The 18,072-nt window shown below is 67.6% G+C and overlaps 6 protein-coding genes across 6 annotated transcripts; 5 read left to right on the top strand and 1 right to left on the bottom strand.

The window, feature by feature from the left end:
- Positions 1-415: 415 nt before the first annotated feature.
- FA09DRAFT_284409 (hypothetical protein) lies at positions 416-762 on the bottom strand (the record flags this gene model as incomplete). Its single annotated transcript, XM_025739868.1, has 2 exons — positions 416-493; positions 571-762. Coding segments are annotated over 2 exons (270 nt in total), but the record flags the coding sequence as incomplete, so codon positions are not given.
- Positions 763-2,415: 1,653 nt separating this feature from the next.
- On the top strand, positions 2,416-5,643 carry FA09DRAFT_337319 (hypothetical protein; the record flags this gene model as incomplete). Its single annotated transcript, XM_025743983.1, has 5 exons — positions 2,416-2,880; positions 2,933-3,623; positions 3,675-4,614; positions 4,667-4,740; positions 4,790-5,643. 5 exons carry the CDS (start codon positions 2,416-2,418, stop codon positions 5,641-5,643), a joined length of 3,024 nt encoding a protein of 1,007 aa, XP_025600110.1.
- A 1,334-nt stretch (positions 5,644-6,977) lies between these two features.
- FA09DRAFT_328611 (glycoside hydrolase/deacetylase) lies at positions 6,978-9,226 on the top strand. Its single transcript, XM_025741841.1, has 4 exons — positions 6,978-7,975; positions 8,058-8,126; positions 8,182-8,299; positions 8,356-9,226. Exons 1-4 carry the CDS (start codon positions 7,338-7,340, stop codon positions 9,004-9,006), a joined length of 1,476 nt encoding a protein of 491 aa, XP_025600109.1. The 5' UTR covers positions 6,978-7,337; the 3' UTR covers positions 9,007-9,226.
- A 412-nt stretch (positions 9,227-9,638) lies between these two features.
- FA09DRAFT_316316 (P-loop containing nucleoside triphosphate hydrolase protein) lies at positions 9,639-12,189 on the top strand. Its single transcript, XM_025740840.1, has 4 exons — positions 9,639-10,578; positions 10,651-11,081; positions 11,134-11,576; positions 11,636-12,189. The coding sequence occupies exons 1-4, from the start codon at positions 9,903-9,905 to the stop codon at positions 11,931-11,933; spliced, it is 1,848 nt and encodes a 615-aa protein (XP_025600108.1). The 5' UTR covers positions 9,639-9,902; the 3' UTR covers positions 11,934-12,189.
- A 1,828-nt stretch (positions 12,190-14,017) lies between these two features.
- FA09DRAFT_294754 (aquaporin-like protein) lies at positions 14,018-15,614 on the top strand (the record flags this gene model as incomplete). The annotated part of the gene is made up of 7 exons (XM_025740089.1): positions 14,018-14,522; positions 14,575-14,782; positions 14,846-15,011; positions 15,141-15,166; positions 15,226-15,305; positions 15,368-15,406; positions 15,457-15,614. The coding sequence occupies 7 exons, from the start codon at positions 14,018-14,020 to the stop codon at positions 15,612-15,614; spliced, it is 1,182 nt and encodes a 393-aa protein (XP_025600107.1).
- A 646-nt stretch (positions 15,615-16,260) lies between these two features.
- On the top strand, positions 16,261-18,062 carry FA09DRAFT_328609 (hypothetical protein). Its single transcript, XM_025741840.1, has 3 exons — positions 16,261-16,626; positions 16,756-16,843; positions 16,907-18,062. Exons 1-3 carry the CDS (start codon positions 16,381-16,383, stop codon positions 17,674-17,676), a joined length of 1,104 nt encoding a protein of 367 aa, XP_025600106.1. The 5' UTR covers positions 16,261-16,380; the 3' UTR covers positions 17,677-18,062.
- The last annotated feature ends 10 nt before the right edge of the window (positions 18,063-18,072 follow it).

Genomic DNA, 18,072 nt, shown 5'->3' with positions numbered 1-18,072 from the left:
CGCTGGGGCGCGTACGACGCGGAGAAGGGTCAGAGTCTAATGGGAGCGGGGACAGGGCAGAGCAGGAAGCGCATCTAGCGCGTCCGAGCGGTGTGAGGGGATGCCACGGCGCTGTGGGGAAAAAAGGAGTGGAGAGGGATCGAGCTTGAAGTGCGAACCGAGTTGGGAGGAGGGCAGCAGCGCGGCGCGGCGAGCGAGGAGGGTGACTAGGAAGATGGGGGACCAGACGTGACGAGAGGGTGGTGGTGAGTGCTGGAGGGTAGATGCGAACGATGACAGTGGAGCAGCAATGAGCGGCCACGCGTTTGTCGGCGCAGGGTTGCGGGGGCGCGGCCAAGCAGGAGCAGAGCTTAGTTGCGGATGACCTGGCGGAGAAGAATGAGCGACATGGAGACAGACGACGAGCAAGGCGACTCACCCGAATGCGCAGGTTCGACAGCACACCGTCGTCGAGGCTACCAAGAGCAGAGAAGAGACCGCGGGTCATGTCGACCTTTGTGCCGGGCGCGCGCTCGTCAGTCTCTGATGCCGAGCCGCGCCACGACGGCGTGCCCTCGCAGCACCACTCACCTGGTTCTTGGCGCAGCCGGCACACGTGTCGCGCACGACGGCACTGACCATCTTGCGGTTGCCGCGGTGGATGTGGAGCGTGTCGCCGCACTTCATGCCGCTCGACGTGGGCACGGCGACGACGTAGTCGCTCGACTTGGGCGCCTTGCCGCCGCACGAGGGCGCGTCCAGCTGGCCGCCGCCGTACCAGGTCTGCACATGCTGCATCAGCACGTGTGCCTCGCCGCTTGTCATCGCACGTGCGACTCACCGCCTTCATGCCCGTCAGCAGCCACGAGCCGCGCTTCTCGAGATCCACGAGCTGCGCCTCCTCAGCGCGCACCTGCATGTTGTTGCGGTGCACCATCTTCTGCTCGTGGCTGCGCGAGTGCAGCACGGCATCGGCGCCCTCGGGCGCCACGCCGCCGGCGGAGGCCACGGCGGCGAGCAGCGCGGCCGAGGCGAGGAAGAGAGAGAAGCGCATGGTCGGAGAGGCGCGCGTGGGTGTGTGCGATGAGAGGGTCCTCAAGAGGACGTGCGCGCACGAGAGAGACGAAGACAGTGAGCGTGAGAGAGAGCTGTAGGTGGAGCTTGAGGAGTGAGTGAGAGCGAGAGAGGGAGAGTCGTGGTGGAGAGGCAAGCTTGTCGAGCTCCGCCTGTCGAGGACATGCGCCGCTGGGAGCAGACTGAAGACGGCGGCGGATCCTTCGGTGCAGCTGCGGGCAGGCCGCGAGAGGCACACTCGGACTCCACCACGCGCCGTGGCTGCGCCGACGCGCGCAGCAGCTGCCCTGCCGCCGCTTGCCCGCCGGCAGGCCTGCAGCACCGCCGGCGGCATCTTGCGGCGGGCGCACCTACACTGCTCGCCTGCCTCACAGGCGCCCCACGCGGTACTCCGCGACTCGAGGCATCCCCCTCCTCTTGCGCCGCGCGCCGCACCCTCTTTTCCGATGCCGCCCCTCGCGCCATGTCACTGGTGACAGCGCGGGCGCAGGAGCAGTCTCGGCACCCCTGCGCCCTCGGCGCTGCTTCAGCCCTCGCCCGCGCCCACGCTCGACGCTCCTCTCTCCCGCTGCGCCTCGGACACTCCGCTGCGTTGTCCGCCCTTCCCTTCCCCTCATGCGCACGCGTGGACGTGATTGATCGCCCTCCTCGGGGCGTGGCAGCATCAGACGAGCGAGAGGGCGCCAGTGCCGGCGCAGTGGCAGGGCCAAACCCTCTGCTGCGGCCGCGGGAGCTCCGAGACGGAACAGCCGCAGTCCCCGAGGCATCCTCGCCGCGACGCCGGCGACAAAGCGGTGCAGCTTGCGTGCTGCTGCTGCGGCGGCTCGTCGCGGCGGATGTGCCGCAGCCGCATGCCGCGTAGCGTCAGGCACAGCCATGGGCGGCAGGCCGCCGGCCCAGAACGGCAGGTTGCCTAGCGCGACAGACGCTGCAGGTGTAGCGCGGCGACCGCATCGAAATAGCGGCCGCTGCCGCACCGAGACCGGGTGCGGCCGCGATCGTCCTTTGCGCATCGTCGAGAGGCCGCCGTCACACACCCTCTTTTTGCGTGCAGCGAGGGCATCGCGAAGACGTCGAGCTCGCAGAGTCATGGGAGCGAGTGCCACGCTGCCGCAGCGGTCAGCGCCACGGCAAGCTGTGGCATGCGAGAACAACACGCTTTCGCGGCCCGCCGTGCGGCGCTGCGATTCCGCGGCGGCGACAAGCGAAGGCGCGCGGCTGTGCTGTGTTCGAGGACATTCGGCTGTCGGCACGCGGGGGCCGTGCGCCGCGAGCTGGCAGCCGCTCCCCGCTCCAAGTCCCCGCACAGCCCGCTTTGGTCTCCACGACCATCTCTCCGCCTGGGCACTCGCACCCTCCGCCATGACGGCACCCTCGTCGCTGAGCATCAATCTGCCGCCGAGCTTCGGCGGCTCCTTCTGGAGCGTGCCGTACCGCCGCGGCGTGCAGGCGCTCTACACGGCGCTGCAGCGCGGCCTCGACGAGGATGCGGCACTGCTGGCGCACGTCGAGCACCGCGTGGCGCTCGAGTATGCGCACGCCGAGGCGCTCGCCGCCCCGACGCCCGAGCCGAACCTTTCGGCGCCGCTCTTCAAGGCCGCGCGAGCGCAGCCGGCGCCGCCGACCGGCATCGCGGCGTCGCTGAGGCTGCTGGAGCACGAGGCGACAACGGCGCAGAGCCAGGCGTTCGGCAAGGTCGCCTCGACGCTCGACAAGACGATTCTCGTGCCGTTTGGCAAGTGGAGCGATGATCATGAGCGCCGCGTGCGCAACAGCTGGGAGCACGTCGATGCCATCGTCGAGTCGCACGAGACGCAGCAGGCAGAGGTGAGCCGCGAGGGTCTGAGAGGTGAGAGACGGCGCTGATAGCCTCGCGCAGGTGGAGCGCCAGCGCATGGCGTACGAGCAAAAGTGTCGTGTCGCAGACGAGGCAGAGGAGGACGCACGCTTTGCCGGCGGCGAGGTGGCCTCGCCCTCGCCGTCGAGCCTCGCCTTCAAGCCGCCGGCGTCGCCCGATGCGTCCGAGAAGCAGCCATCCTCGCCGCCGCCGCCGCAGCAGCTTGACCCCGAGCGCCTGAAGCGCCGCGAGACGCTGCGCAACCAGATGTTCGGCTCGCGCCGGGCTGCGCCGCGCAACAAGCCCAGCTCGGCAGACGACCGTTACACGACGCTGCCGCTCTCGCCTCGCGCTGCCCCGGCAGACCTGCCGCAGAGCTCTGACGAGGGCTTCGGCGTGCGCAGCGTCAGCGCCGGCTCGTCTTCGGGCAGCAACAGCAACAGCACCAGCGCAAACATGCAGCGCAGCAGCAGCAGCATCACCTCGACGCTGAGCGCCGCACTCTCGCGCGCCGCCGAGGCACCGGCACTGGCGACGCTGCGCGGTGCGCTTGGCGGCCTCAACGACCCGCGCCATGTCCGGCTGCGCCGCGACGCCGAGCACGCAGAGGAGTCGTACCGCACCGCCGTGCGTGCGCTTGACCGCGCGCGTCTCGGCGTGGAGGAGACGCTCATGGTGCATTTTGGCTATGCCGAGCGCTGGGAGAACGAGCGCGTGCGCGCTGTGCGCAGTGGTGCGTGCCAGTGATGCAGCCATGCCTTGCCTTTACTGACATCTCGTGCAGTTATCGCCGCGTTCAATGTCGCCTTTGTGCCGCTGCTGCCGATTCTCGACTCCTCGCTGATGCGCGAGCGCAAGCTGGACATTCTGCCCGGCCGCGAGATTTCGCACCTGCTGCGCCTGCACGCCACGGGTCCTTACCAGCCGCAGCCGGCCGTATTTGCGCCGTACTACAACGGCGAGTCGACGTCGTTGGCCGGCGCCGGCATTGCATTCTTCGGCATGAACCTCGAGGCCTTCCGGGCGGCCGAGACGCTTGCACACGAGGACGGCGACGAGTCGGACGAGCACTTGCGTCCCGGCGCCGGCAAGAAGGGCGCGTTGCCTGCACTCCCCCTCGCGCTCTCTGCGCTGCTCGCTGCACTTGAGCGCGCTTACGACGACCCGGCTCGCTGGCCTGCGCCCGAAGCCAAGGAGGGCGAGGCGAAGGCAGGCACGCGCGAGGCCACACTGCACGCGCATCAGGAGAAGCGCAAGGCGTGGATCTACGACGTGCCGCTCTCGGCGTCGCATGCATGTCGCGAGGCACTCATCACGCACGTTACTACGAGTCAGAATCCCGGTGCCGAGGCGGGCGCTGGCCTCGACACGCTGCTGCAGCGCTTCGACGCACCCACGCTAGCTGCCACCGTCAAGCTCTGGGCGCTGGAGCTGGCCGACTCGCTCGTGCCGCGCGAGCTGTGGGAGCCCGTCAACAGCACGTATGCGGCGGCTGCGGCGCAGGAACGCGATGCAGCCGCAGATGAGGCATCGAAGGCAGAGCCGGCCAAGGAGGGCGACGAGCCGAAGCTCGACAAGGGCAAGGGCCGCGTGGGCATTGCGCCGGCGCTCGAGGAGAAGATCCGCAAGGGCGTGCTGGAGGACCTGGGCGTGGTGCTCATGCGCCTCAGCCACCACCGCCTGCACCTCGTGTGCCTGGATGCGATCGTCAGCCACCTCGCTACGTGAGTCGACAGAGGATGAGAAGCCCGATGCTGCGGCTGACCCCTCGCACAGGCTCATTAAGAAGACGCCAACCGACGAGCCGGAGCCGGTGTTCCTCAACAAGCTGGGCCTGGCAGTTGGTCGCGGTGAGTGCTACGATGTCGCATGCCAGTGCGCTGCTCACCTCTTGCACAGCTCTGATCCGTCCGCCGCGCGAGACGCCCGCCACGATGTCCTCTCGCGCGCCGACGCTGCTCGCCATGGATCTCGTCGCGCACTATGCCGAGCTCTTCCCGCCGCTGCTGCGCAAGGCACAAGAAGGCGAGGCCGTGCTGGCGCAGCAGCGTCGCATCCCGATCCGCAAGCGCACCAAGCCCATCGATGTGCGCCCCACGCGGCGCAACATGAATATCGTCGGCCCTCGTGCTCCGATGCCCAGCGCGCCGGCGCAGAGCGAGCCGCAGCAGAGCGGCCTGCTGCCGACGTCCGCTGGCGCCAGCGAGAGCACGCAGTTCGCCGCCAGTCCCACGAGCACCGAGGCGCCACTGCCTCCCGTGCCCGACAAGCCGCGAGTTGAGACCTCCGTTCCACGCTCCGACGCCGTCGAGGCACCCACGCCGCTGTCGGAGCGAGTGCTGGGTGCGCCGCCGGCGGTGCAAGAGCCAACAGCAGACGAGAGCAGTCTGCAGCCTGCCGCGGCAGCGGGCGCCAACATCGAGCGTCCGGCCTCTGCCACGAGCGGCGGCGGCAGCACATACGGCACGCCTCCCTCGTCCGAGGCCGGCGCCATCACCGAGGCGTCCTCTGCGCCTCGCGAGCGCGGCAGCAGCACTTCGAGCTCGACGGGCACTGCCACGCCCGCTGCTGCTGCTCCCGCCGCATCGCAGCCGTCCCTGCCCAGCTCAACGTCGAATGTGGCGCGCCTGAGCCGGCAGTTCGGCAGCATGGGCTCAGGCACGGGCGCCTCGACGGGACGACGGCCCGGCGGTGCCAGACCGCTGGGCGCGCGAGCTCCAGGCGCGAAGCGCGACGAGGCGCCCGCCAGCTAGCCGATGCGGCTTGCTGCGGCTGCGCGAGAGAGAGATGCTGGTCGTCTTGCTCTCTCGTGTGGCTCGATACGAGGCGATGTTGAACGCGGACCTGTCACGCTTCTTACCCACCCTGCTGGCCAGCCTTGATTGCCATGAGTTGCGATGTGCGCAGACGCCTGCGGCGGTGCTGTGTGTAGAGCTCTGAATAGCGGAGACGTGCTGCGCCACCGAGCACGGCGGGCTGGAGACAAGATCCGCGGCCGCTGTGCTCCGCAGCGCAAAGGTCCGTCCATGGACCCTCTTTGTCGTGCGCCGTTTCCCCTTCGGCTTCGCAGCAAAGGCGCAGGACACCACTGGCGACATCGCCGAGCCCCGCGCGACTCCGCCGCTGGGTCACGCCAGTGTCGCAGTGTCGCAGGTGCTGCGACCGCGAGGTCGGCCGCCTCGGGATGGGAGCGGGGAGGACACGCATGACAGCTGTCCCGCTCGGACATCGAGAGGCGTCCCAACTGACTGCAGGAGAGATCGCCAAGAGCCGTCTGGGCCGCGCGCACAGCCTGCAGGCCTGTGCCGGCCGTGATGCTCGATTCTTATTGACGCCCGACAAGCTGCGCGAGACGCGAGAGGCGCACAAGGCTGATGTGTGCTGCTCAAGGGCATGTAGCAGCGGCGGCAGGCCAGCAGTGCGGCGATCTCGCTTGTGCACGCCACCCTTGAACAGCCGACACCGGACTTGAGCGCATCTCTCCTCTCTTTCGAGCGCCGCCCAAATCAAGTCAGAGTGCAGCAGCTGCCGCAGAATCTCGCGTGCGCGGCCCCCTGAGAGCCCTGCTGCCGTGCCGGGCGCTGCGATCTTTCTCTAGACACGGACGTCCGGCTTCGCTGCATGCCGAGCCCGCAGCATCTCCGTTGTCGATGCGTGATGCGTGGCAGCGTGATGGACGAACGGCGTTCTTTCCGCGGCGCTGCCCGCTTGGCCCTGCGCTGCGCGGCGTGGCAGGCACGCAGCGGCAGGCGCTGCTCGTCCATCGTGCTGGCTGCCGCAGCGGTGCGGGCGCTGCCTCTGCACGTCGGCGCGCATGAACGCTGTGCGCCTCTCTCTGCCGCGCAGGTCCGAGGCGCGCATGCTGTGCAGCGCCACCACACGGGCGAGGTGCCGGCAGGTCCGTGGCGCGGCTGCAGTTGCCTTCTGTGGTGCGTCTTGGCGCAGATGCGGCAGATGCGGCGCGGCAGCAGATGGACGGCGAGAGATGGCGCTGCGCCGCCGGACCCCTGTTGGTTCGGCAGCCGTTGGCGCGCGCAGGTGCAGCTCCTCCCATGCCATCTCGTCGCCGCTCCTCGCCCGCGGCTGGACCCGCATGCGTCGCGCTGCGGCTCTGCTGCTGCTCCTGTTTTCGGGGACGACGAACGACGGGATCAGGGCCGAGTGCTGCGGTGCTGGATCGAGCGGCTCGGGGCCGGCCTCCTGAGGTGCGCGCGTGGGAAGGTGCTCAGGAGGCGGTGCTTGGATCTGAAGGCTCTGCGCCCGCCGTGCTCGCGCCTGCTGCTGCGCTCTGCTGCTGCCGCGCGCCGCTGGCTGGCAGTTCGCTGGCCGCGGCGCCTATATCCCCTTGCCTCCCGCCCACCTCCATCCCGTCTCTCTCCCCTTCCCGCCTCAGGCTCGCTCGCTTCACGCAGCACCCCCACACGCCTCGTCAGGCATCCACTCCGCCATGCAGCTCCTGCCGCTCTCCCTCGCCGCACTCTCGGCCGCCGCCTTTGCCACGGCGCACGCCGACGGCTCCGCCTCCGGCTCGCCGCACGCGCGCGCCGCCGAGCTGGCCGCGCGCCTCGGCGGCGGCGCCCACACGCACGCCCACGGCAAGCGCGCCTGCCAGGCCGGCATCGAGCACCTGCGGCCGCGCGACCACGAGCTGCGCGCGCGCCAGCTGCCGAGCGTCTCGGGCAACGGCCTGCCGTACCCGACGCCGGGCGAGGTGCCCAACCCGTCCACGCTGCCGCAGGCGTGGCGCGACGCCTACGAGGCGGCCAAGGCGCGCGGCGAGATCCCCGACATCCGCCGCAGCATCCTCAACAACGTCACCAGCGCCGTCGACTACCCGGCGTCGCAGGACATGTCGCAGGTCTGCTCCTGGACGACGCAGAAGTGCTTCAACAACGACCTCGTCACGGCGCCGTACGGCGCCATTGCCTGGGGCATCGACGACGGCCCCACGCCCGACGGCACCACGCCGCTCATCGAGGTCATGAAGAGCAAGAACATCGTCGCGACGCACTTCCTCATCGGCAGTGCCATCGCGTGGAACTGGCCGGTGATGCAGCAGCTCGCCGCCGTCACGCCGCAGCCGCAGTGAGTAGCATCGCACGAGTGGCTCCTGCGCTGCGCTGCGCTGCGCTGCGCTGCGCTGCGCTGACAACTTGCATCCGCACAGCTTCGGCACGCACAGCTGGTCGCACCAGCTGCAGACGAGCAACAGCGACCTCGAGATCCTCGGCGACCTGTGAGTGGATGTATGTCCTGGCCTCTGTGACAGCGCTGATGCGGCGCCTCTGCAGCGGATGGGCCAGCCAGATTGTGCTCGACGCCACGGGCAAGGTGCCCATGTACTTCCGCCCGCCGGAGGGCGACGTCGACAACCGCGTGCGCGCCATTGCCAAGGTGCTCGGCCTGCAGGTGTGTACTAGATCAGCATGGTCGTACCACACACCGGCTCACATGTGACCCCGCAGATCGGCATGTGGAGTGAGGACCACGACTTTGACGACTGGTGCCTGCGGCAGGGCACGGGCACGGCGCGCGAGATCACCTCGTGCGTGCAGACGGCGCCGGATCTCGAGACGGTGACGCGCAACCAGGTGCAGAGCGTCACGGGCAACAACATCACGGGCGCCATCACGCTGCAGCACGAGACGACGGACCAGGCCGTCAAGGCCTTCTCGTCGCTCTACGATGCCGCGGCGGCCAACACGCCCAAGTGGCGCATCGCCGGTGCGCTGCCGGAGCTGTGGCAGCCCGCGCTGCCGTGGTACAACAACCAGTACGGGCCCGACTCGCCCACGACGCAGACGACGAGCGTGCTGCCCACCAAGCAGTTCATCACGGTGCGCGACGGCACGCAGCTGCAGCAGGACCTGGGCGACTGGGCGTCCGAGGCCAACGGCGGCGCTCCGTCCAGCTCCAGCTCGTCTCGCTCCGGCTCGTCGTCGAGCACGCGCTCGGGCTCGTCGGCCGCAGCCACGACTCGCTCCAGCACCTCGAACGGCACGGCTGCCGCCCAGTCCGACACGCGCGCCTCGGGCAGCGCCGCGGCCTCGTCGCCTGCCGTCGCGCTGCTGCTGTCGGCCGTCGGCACCGCCGCCCTCCTCCTCGCTGCCCTCTAATCGTCCGTTGCACACTCCCTCTACCCTTGCTCCCGTTGTGCACGCTGCAGACGCGGATGCCCACCTTCATGTCGTCTCTGCCTCTCGCCTCAGCCACCCACCCACATCATCTCATGACCCCTTCACATACTTGTCTCGCGCCTCTTTCACATTTCGAGTCGCGCCACGCTGCGCAGGACGCTCTCTCTCTTTCGATAGACAATAAATAGCCTCCGGCAGAAGCATGTGTGAGGGCGACGCAAGCCTGACCCAGAACGGCAGATCGAGCCACGTTCCTACGCCAGGTGAGCAGACGCCAAAGGGCCCAGGCCGTGACTGCGCGCGCAGCTGCGGCTCCGCGTGCGAGGCCAAGACCATATAACGGCCGCAGCGGCAAACAAGAATTGAGTGCGAGCCGGAGCCGCACTGCAAAGGGGCTCATCAAGGCCGGAGCCGCGTCACCGCCAAAGGTCTGCTCAGACGGATGTGGGGACAAGGTGATGCTAGCCGCTCTGCCGCGGGTACTTTTGACATGGCGGGCGGCGCGTGCCGCGGCGCCGCCGGCAACCTGGCGCTGGCGCTGCTGTGCCTCGGCGCGCCCAAGGGGCGTGCGTGCGCCACAGGAGCGTGGCCCTCGCAACAACTCGCCGCAGCCTGCCCTGGAGGCTGCGCCGCGGCTGTGGCTGCGTGCGGCAAGCTGCTCATCGAGGCAGATCCTGCGCTGCGGCCCGAGGGTAGTGCTCGAGGCGGACGAAGCCCCTCTGCACTGCTAGCCGAGGCAGAGAAGAGCACCGTCGCAGAGGAGGAATGCTCTCAGCCCAGCCGTACAAAAGGCGGCAGCCGGGTCGTCTTGTCCGCCGCTCCTCATTCCAAAATCACAGCACCTCGCACTATACACCACACACCTACCTCTCGCCATGTCGACCAGCATGGAAAAGTCCGTCAGCTCGCACTCGGAGCAGCACCGCTCCGTGCTCGCCTGGGAGGGGCTCACGTACACCGTCAAGGACCACAAGACGGGCGCCGCCAAGCATCTCGTCAACGACGTCAGCGGCCGCGTGCAGGGCGGCGAGCTGCTCGCCGTCATGGGTCCGTCGGGCGCCGGCAAGAGCACGTTCCTCGACCTCATCGCCTCGCGCAAGACGGCCACGAGCGGCAGCATCACGCTCGACGGCTCGGCCCTCTACCGCATCGGCCGCGACGCCGCGTACGTCGAGCAGGAGGACGCGCTGCTCGGCGTGCTCACCATCCGCGAGACGCTCAGCTACTCTGCGCGCCTGACGCTGCCGCGTGGCACAGACCGCCCAGCAATCCGCCGGCGCGTCGAGGAGACGATCGTCGGGCTTGGCCTGGCGCACGTGGCCGACAACATCATCGGCACGCCGATCCAGCGCGGCATCAGCGGCGGCCAGAAGCGCCGCGTCACCATCGGCAATGCGCTCGTGAGTCGTCCGCGCATCCTCTTCCTCGACGAGCCGACGAGCGGCCTCGACTCGGCTACTGCGTTTGAGGTCATGGCCGTGATCCGCCAGCTGGCCGTCGAGCACGGCATTGCAATCGTCGCGAGCATCCACTCGCCGAACTGGGCCACCAGTGAGTAGAGAGATGTCGAAGAAAGGCCACTGCGGCAGAGCTTACGCTGACGTCTCCTTCCCTTCTCTACAGTCTCGCTCTTTGATCGTGTCCTGCTGCTCGCCGCTGGCCAGACGATGTACGACGGGCCCGTCACCTCGATCCGCTCCTACTTCACGCAGCGCGGCCAGGCGTGCGACGAGAACACGAACCCGGCGGACCACATGCTCTCCGTCGTCAGCTCCGACTTTGGCTTCACCTCTGCGCTCGAGGATGGCCTGTGCCCCGGGAACGTTGCAGCCTGGGCTGCCGAATGGAGTCGCCAGACCGACGTGCCTCGCACCCCCGGCGCGCCGGCCGTGCCGTCCACCACGGCCAGCGCCGACAAGCCACGCAGCCTCGCAAGCAAGACGTGGGTGCTGACGGAGCGCAACTTCCTCAACTACTCGCGCAACATTCTCGCGTACGGCGTGCGTGTGGGCATGTACATCGGAATGGCGGTGCTGATCGCGCTCGTCTGGATGGTGAGCGGAGACGCGAGTGCTTCGCTACGGCAGTGCTGACTCGGCTTCGCAGAACATGAAGCAGGTTGACGACCGCATCAACGACCGTCTCTCGATCCACTTCTTCATGCCGGCTTTCCTCGGCTTCATGGCCGTCGCCGGCATCCCGGCTCTGCTCGAGGAGCGCTCGGTGATGCTGCGCGAGCGGCGCAACAACCAGTACACGTCGGGCGCCTTTGTCATCGCCAACACGCTCGTCACGCTGCCGTTTCTCTTTCTCATCACGCTGCTCTTCTCGGTCATCGTGTACTGGAGCATCGGCCTCAACGACTCGGGCGCCGGCGTCTTCTTCCGCTTCGTCGCCTATCTCTACCTTGCGCTGCTCTGCGCCGAGTTCCAGGCGCTGCTCATCGCAGCCGTGGTGCCCATCTTCGTCGCTGCACTGGCGCTCGGTGCCTTTGCCAACGGCCTCTGGATGGCGACGCAGGGCTACTTTGCGCGCCGCCTGCCCAGCTGGTGAGTCAGAGAGTCACCCGCCATGCACTGCCCTCAGCTCGCTCACGCCTCGTGTCCAGGCTGTACTACAGCCTGCACTTCGCCGGCAACTGGCAGACGTTCGCCTTCCAGAACCTCGTCAAGAACGACCTCGACGGCCTCGTGTTCCCCTGCGCTGGCTCGCTCGCCGACGCAACCTGCCAGTGCTCCTTTCCCTCGAGCCTCATCGCGCAGGGCCAGTGCGCCGTGGCGGGCAGCGACGTGACGCGCTACCTCGGCTTCGACGGCGTGTCGACGACGCTGTATGCGTTCCTCCTGCTCATCATCGCCGTGGTGTTCCGCCTGCTCTTCTGGGCGGCCATTGCGGCGCGCAAGTAGGCTTCCGCGACACATGCTGTGCATATACCCACCACTGAGGCTCATGGCTCGACAAGCACACTCTCTGTCCGTTGTGCTGCCCGCCGAGTGGCGTGAGCTGCAGCTGCAAGGAAGCTTGGCTTTTGGGCCCTTGGCATAAGGGTGTGCCCGAAGCCTTCTGGCGTGTCGCAGCAAGGTGGACTGCAAAGTGACCTTGTGTGACACTCGCTGGAACGCACCTGAAGCCGCATGGCGCCCCGCATGGTCATGGCTGAAGAGGTGTCGTGTCTGGAGACGAGAGACCATGCGACAAGCTCTTGACAAGCTCGGCAGCGTGGCAGGCCGCAGTTTCTTGCTGCTCGGCGCAACGCATGCGTACGCACCTCACAGTCGGCGGAAGGAGCGCACCGCTGCACCCTGCACAAGCGTGGGAGCTGCCGCCGCAGCCAGCGGGCACAGCAAGTGCAGAGCGGCACAGGCCGCAGCCAAATGGCAGTGCCGGCTGCATGCTGTCGTTCGGGTGGGAATGCCGCAGCAGAGCGCCGTGCAGACGGCGAAACCAGCCTCAGCATGCGCATGAGGCGCTGCAGCGGGCAGGTGAAGGAAGTGCGAGCTCTGCAGCTGGCGGTAGCGCGGCGCATGCCTGCATCGGCCGCACCGCCGATGCGGCCGGCACCCGATCCGCGGCGCCAGCCTTAGCCGCAGAGCGTACGTGGAGCGACCCCGCTCGGCCGCTGCGGCAAGACTCCTCTGCGCAGAGCTCATCTCTTCGCCCCAGCAGGCAGCAGCACAAAGCTCATCTTCTGGCGGGTCTCCAATTCTTATGCACGAGCAGGGTTGAGCGCCTCGAGAGGCCTGCCGTCTGACGGAGCGTGGGCGCGCGGCAGTTTTGCCGAGGCACAAGTCACCGCGCGCTGCGCCGCGGCGGCCAAGACCTCTCGTGGCGGTACCTGCAGCTGCGTTTTGGCAGGGCCAACTCCGGCGCAGGGAGCGTGCAGCGCAGGCAGGCCGCGAGAGGGAGTGCCGCAGCACGGCGGCGGCAGTAAGAGTGGGGCGCGTCTGCGAGCCGGGCCGGCGAGGCCGAGGCAGATGCAGCAGCAGCCGGTGGGCGTGCCGTGCGTCACGATGCACTCTGCGGCGGCGGCGGCAGGAGAGGAGCCTCGCGCGCCGCGATGCGACCCTCGTCTGCCCGGCCCATCACGCCGGCCACGAGAGGAGCTCTGGCCAAAGAGCAGCGGCATACGAGGAGCGCTGCATCCGCGCTGCTGCTGCTGCCACGCCCGAAGCCTCCTTCCTGGGCGGGAGAGGGGCGCTGGGCCAAGGCCGCAGCATCCGCGACGTTGCGCCGCTGGAATCAAGACGCTGCCCCGGCCGCGCCCCGCCTCCGTCCCGACCCCACCAACCCCAGCAAGCAGCCGCAGCCGCAGCCAGCATGTCTGCGCGCTCGTCGATCCAGGGCCCGCGCTCGCGCGCCGCCTCGCCGCAGCCGTCGCTCGTGGCGGCCGAAGACCTGCACGTCGAGCACGTCGAGCTGCCGGCGCGCCGCGCCAGCGTCGAGGCGCGCCACGGCCCCGCGCCCGTCGAGGGCATGCATCCCGTGCACCCCAGCCAGCCCGTGCCGCGCGGCACGCGCATCGTGCGCGACAAGAACAGCGGCCAGCACTACGCCCAGCCGCCCGAGGGCGTCAAGGGCTTCTCACTCTCGCGCGCAAAGAACGCCCCGCGCCTGGCGCAGCGCGACTGGCATGTGAGTGGAGGTGTGCGCTGCAGCGGGGAGGGCCCGGTGGAGCAGCGACGGCGGAGGCGGTGAAGTGCTGCAGAGCGGAGGATAAGATGGCGAGAGAGTGAGATGGCGAAGATGGAGCGGCGGGGCAAGCGGCGGGCCGAGCGGCAAAGGCTCGCAGTGCTGGGCGATCGTAAAGGAAGACGGCCTCGACACGCTGGCCGCACATACCTTGCTCACACGTTCTGAACAGGGCCCCAGTGTCGGCCTGGCGCACTCGTTTGCCAGCCCTTCGAAGCCCAGCAGCATCGCCGGCGGCGAGGCGCACGGACGCGCCTCGCGCGAGTCGGCTCGCGGCGGCGGCGCACCGATGGATGCGCAGATGGGCCAGCTGGTGGAGCAGCTGCGCACGATTGTGCGCGACGAGGTGCAGTCTGCGAACCGCGGCCACGCCGCACACGTCGAGCGCGTCGCCGATGCGGCTGCCGAACAGGCCGAGAAGCTGGCGCAGATTGAGGCTTCGGGCGGCCTGGCGCCGCCGGCGCCCGACAGCGACTCGACGTCCGTCAGCAAGGATGCGCAGCGCTACGAGAGCGAGAAGTCGCGCAGCAACCCGCAGGACGTCGAGCTTGCCGTCAGCGGCGACGACGAGGATGACGACGACGACGAGGACTTTGAATTCCCCAACCGCCTCGCGAAGCTGCGCTGGCACATGCGCGAATACCTGGCCGAGTTCCTCGGCACGGCCATCCTCACGCTCATCGGCAACGGCGTCAACGTCCAGGTCACCGTCTCGGCGCTCCTCGACCCGAGCCAGCCAAAGGGCAACTACCTGTCCATCTCATTTGGCTGGGGCGTGGCTGTGATGCTCGGAGTGTACGCAAGCGGTGAGTGCCCTCGGAGGCTGTCAGACGTCAGCAGCTGATAGCTTCTTGACAGGCGGCATTTCGGGCGGCTTGATCAACCCGTCTCTGACGCTGGCGCTGGCGACGTGGCGCGGCTTCCCGTGGAAGAAGGTGCCCGGCTACATCTTGGCGCAGATGCTCGGAGGTACGGCAGGTGCCCTGCTGTGCTACGGCCTCTACGCAACGCCCATCCGTCTTGCGGATCCCAACCAGACTGAGACTACCGCAGCGTTGTTCACGACGTGAGTGCGCGGTCGGCGAGACGCGTCTTTCGGCAGACCTCTGACGCGTCCCCCTGCGTGCAGCTATCCGGCCGAGTTCTTGCGCACGGGCGGCGCTCAGCTCTTCAGCTTCTACAACGAGGTCCTCGCTACCGCCATGCTGCTCATCATCGTCGTCGCCATCGGCGACTCGAACAACACGCCGCCTGTCGAAGGCATGGCGCCGGTCATCCTGATGTGGCGAGTACATGTGCCCTCTCCTCTGCCATTCGCCCTTGCTTACTCTTGCCCTTCCTACCAGGCTCGTCTGGGCACTTGTACGTCGATGCTCGTCGTCGTCATCTCGTCGCCGTCACTGACACGCCTTTTCGCGATGCAGGGAGCTACCCTCGGCTGGCAGACTGCGTGAGTCATTCCGGAGCGCCTCTCCACCATCCTAAGCGCTAAAATAAGGCAAAAAACAGCTATGCGGTCAACCCAGCGCGCGACTGGGGACCTCGTATTGCGCTCTCCATTGTCGGCTATCGTGGTCTGTGGTCATTCGGTGAGTCCTGGGGTCTTCGGGGACGTTTTGGAGATGTTTTCGGCTCACGACGCCTCCGACAGGCAACTACTATGCGCTCTGGACGCCGATGCTTGCCACTGGTGAGTGCTACAGCTCCCTCATCGCCCTCAAAGCTAACTTTTGTTCATAGTCGTCGGCGCGCAGCTCGGCTGCTTCATCTACGACCTGCTCGTGTACACGGGCGACGAGTCGCCGCTCAACAGTCCGCGCCTCACGTTTGGCAAGTACGGCAACGTGCGCTTCCGGCCCAAGTCAAAGAAGAAGCTGCCGGCCGCCATCGACAAGTAGGCTGCTCGCTCGCAGTAGCATTCGTGCTGCACGACACGGCCCTGCCTGGCGGGTGTCGCGCTCGACGCTCGCGCGCGACACGCCTGCCGCGGCCGTCTCTCTCTGCTCCCTCACCGCGCTCTCCTGCGTCACGTCTCGCTCCGCTGTACCACTTCACTGCTTCATTCCTCATCCCGGGTCCTCCACCAGCATTCTCCGCTGAATCACGATGTCATTCTGATGCTTGCGAGACCGAGGGCAGGAAGGTCAGGCCTGCCGCTGTGCCTTGTGATGAAGCCGCGGCAGCGAGTGCAAAGTGCCTCTCTCAAAGATCACCCGCCTGCAGCCGAAGGAAGGAGCGCACACGCGGGCGGCCTGCCCGGGTGCCGAGACACCTCTGAGGCGCACGCATGCAGGACGCGTGCCTGTCGCGCGGAAAGGTACTTGGCCGCCTTGCTCAGGGGTGGGGGGGGGGGGGGGGGGGGGGGGGGGGGGGGGGGGCGCGCCTTGAGCGCGCAGCAGGCAGCATCTGAGCTGAGACAGGCAGGCCGGCAGAGGACTTGTTCTGCTGCCAGCAGCAGCCGCGGCATCGGCAGGCTGACGTCGACTCAGCTTGGCGCTCATAAGGCCCACACTGCAGGCTGCGAGCTCGCAACACGCTCCCTTCCCTCCCTCCACATCCTTCCTAGCTCGTTCCCGCTCTCTTCGAAGCCGCACACGCCTTTTCCTGCCGCTGGCCTGGGCTTGATCTCGCTCTTCTTGGTCTCAAGCCTTTGCAGTGCTCAGCATGGACGCGCAAGAGCTCGACGCGCTCGCCGCTGCCGGCCGTGCCGCGCTCGAGAAGACCGCGCGCGAGAGGTCGGACGGACACGGCCGCGGCGAGGGGAGCGAGACCGATGACGATGGGTTCCCTTCGTTCATACCGGCCGACGCGCAGCGCCCTCAGATGCCGATCGCCGAGATGCACCTGAGCGTTGAAGCGATGATTCTCATCAAATGGCTCGAGGACGGCGACTTCCCGCCGACTCTCCTGGTGCGTAACGCCGCTGAAGGCGCTGTGATCCACAAGTAAACATGCTGTTCTTGCTCTGCGGGCTGGCGCGCCTCAGCGACAGGTCTGCAGCGTATCATGGCTAATGGCTCATAGCGTTCTCGCGTGCAGTCATTCCTTTACAATGCGCCGTACTTCTTCTCCCCCAGCGCCAAGGTCCCACACCTGCCCGGCGACTTCGGTCGTCAGCTTCAGCTTGGTGAGCAACGGGGGAAACGTCAGCTGCGGGAGCGACCGTTGACTGATCCCGTTTCTCTCACAGAGGTAGACGGCTACATTCCTCGCGAGAAGGACGCGAGAATGGACCGGCTCGTCGCTCTCTGCCTCCTGCTCGCCGGGCGCGAAGAGGACCGTCTCACGACGTCCAACTGGCGCAACCAGCGCTACACTCCTTCTCGCTGGGATGCCTCGGGCATTCCAACGCACGTGCGTGACGCTCTGCGTCTCGCAGAAGGCAATCTCGACGCACACGATCGTCACTGGCCGGGCCACGTGTGGGGCGAAGAGCGTGAGCTCGATGCTCCGCTGTGGAAGCAATTCACGCAGGAGCTCGTCAACATGGTGCTGCGCTCCTTTCTCTTCATCCGCAAGCACGCTGAAGATGACACTCACTACGGTGCTCACCACACCGAGCTGCTGCGCGCCCAATACCCTTGGCCGCCGCGGGAGAGCAGCATTGCCGTCGAGCATGCAAGCATGCTTGGCACACTGCATCCCCTCTACGTCACGCCGGTGCCGCTCGCCAAGCCTCTTGCCAACACCCTCAAGGAGCGCGCGACTCAACTGAAAGAGCGTATGAACAGCGGCGAGATCTCGCGCAAGGACGCCATCGGCTTTCTCGTCCATCTGCATGGTTCGCCGCTCGACATCAAGCCGGTCAGAGCAGCAGACGACGAAGGCTCGCCTGAAGAGCGCGCTCAGAAGCGCCAAGCGACGCTGGCGGAGCTGCGCGACTTCTCGGAGACATCGAAGCAGAAGCTGCGCACGCACACGTTCGACCTCACGTCTTGGAGGAGGCCCTTCGACCACTAGTCGACATCTCGGGCGCGGAGCATGCCGATGCGAGCCAGCGCAGACGCAGCGTCAAGTGCTTCTCATGATCGCTCGGGCGCCTTCGCCAGCTCCTCTACTCCTCCTTTTTCCTTCTGTCACCCACCTCGTCACCGTACAGATCCTGTCGCGTACTGCTCCATCCTCCACGTCACACTCCTGGCCCCTGGTCCTCGCGATCCGGCGCTGTCTTGACCCTTGCCGGTGCCCTCGCTCACTTCGTCGTGCAAGTACAACCTCCACCATGCTCGCAATCTGTCCTGATCGTTCTCCCTGGCGCATGACAAAGCCCCGCAGTCGCCGTAGGTACAGCGTACTAAGAGCAAAGAAGAAGGCTCGTGCAGCGCGGACGACGATGGACGGGGCCCGACATTCACA

The sequence above is a fragment of the Tilletiopsis washingtonensis genome (genome assembly GCF_003144115.1).
Source record: "Tilletiopsis washingtonensis strain MCA 4186 unplaced genomic scaffold FA09scaffold_5, whole genome shotgun sequence".
NCBI lineage: Eukaryota > Fungi > Basidiomycota > Exobasidiomycetes > Entylomatales > Tilletiopsis > Tilletiopsis washingtonensis.
This window is presented reverse-complemented; position numbering and strand designations above follow the sequence as displayed.

Excerpts from the sequence above, each read along its gene's own strand:
- FA09DRAFT_316316 (XM_025740840.1), top strand. The coding sequence starts at position 9,903 with ATGTCGACCAGCATGGAAAAGTCCGTCAGCTCGCACTCGGAGCAGCAC. Across the intron at positions 11,082-11,133 it reads TGATCGCGCTCGTCTGGATG|AACATGAAGCAGGTTGACGA; the intron begins GTGAGCGGAGAC and ends TCGGCTTCGCAG. Across the intron at positions 11,577-11,635 it reads GCGCGCCGCCTGCCCAGCTG|GCTGTACTACAGCCTGCACT; the intron begins GTGAGTCAGAGA and ends CCTCGTGTCCAG.
- FA09DRAFT_328611 (XM_025741841.1), top strand. The coding sequence starts at position 7,338 with ATGCAGCTCCTGCCGCTCTCCCTCGCCGCACTCTCGGCCGCCGCCTTT. Across the intron at positions 7,976-8,057 it reads GCCGTCACGCCGCAGCCGCA|CTTCGGCACGCACAGCTGGT; the intron begins GTGAGTAGCATC and ends GCATCCGCACAG. Across the intron at positions 8,300-8,355 it reads CCAAGGTGCTCGGCCTGCAG|ATCGGCATGTGGAGTGAGGA; the intron begins GTGTGTACTAGA and ends GTGACCCCGCAG.
- FA09DRAFT_328609 (XM_025741840.1), top strand. The coding sequence starts at position 16,381 with ATGGACGCGCAAGAGCTCGACGCGCTCGCCGCTGCCGGCCGTGCCGCG. Across the intron at positions 16,627-16,755 it reads ACTTCCCGCCGACTCTCCTG|TCATTCCTTTACAATGCGCC; the intron begins GTGCGTAACGCC and ends TCTCGCGTGCAG. Across the intron at positions 16,844-16,906 it reads CGGTCGTCAGCTTCAGCTTG|AGGTAGACGGCTACATTCCT; the intron begins GTGAGCAACGGG and ends TTTCTCTCACAG.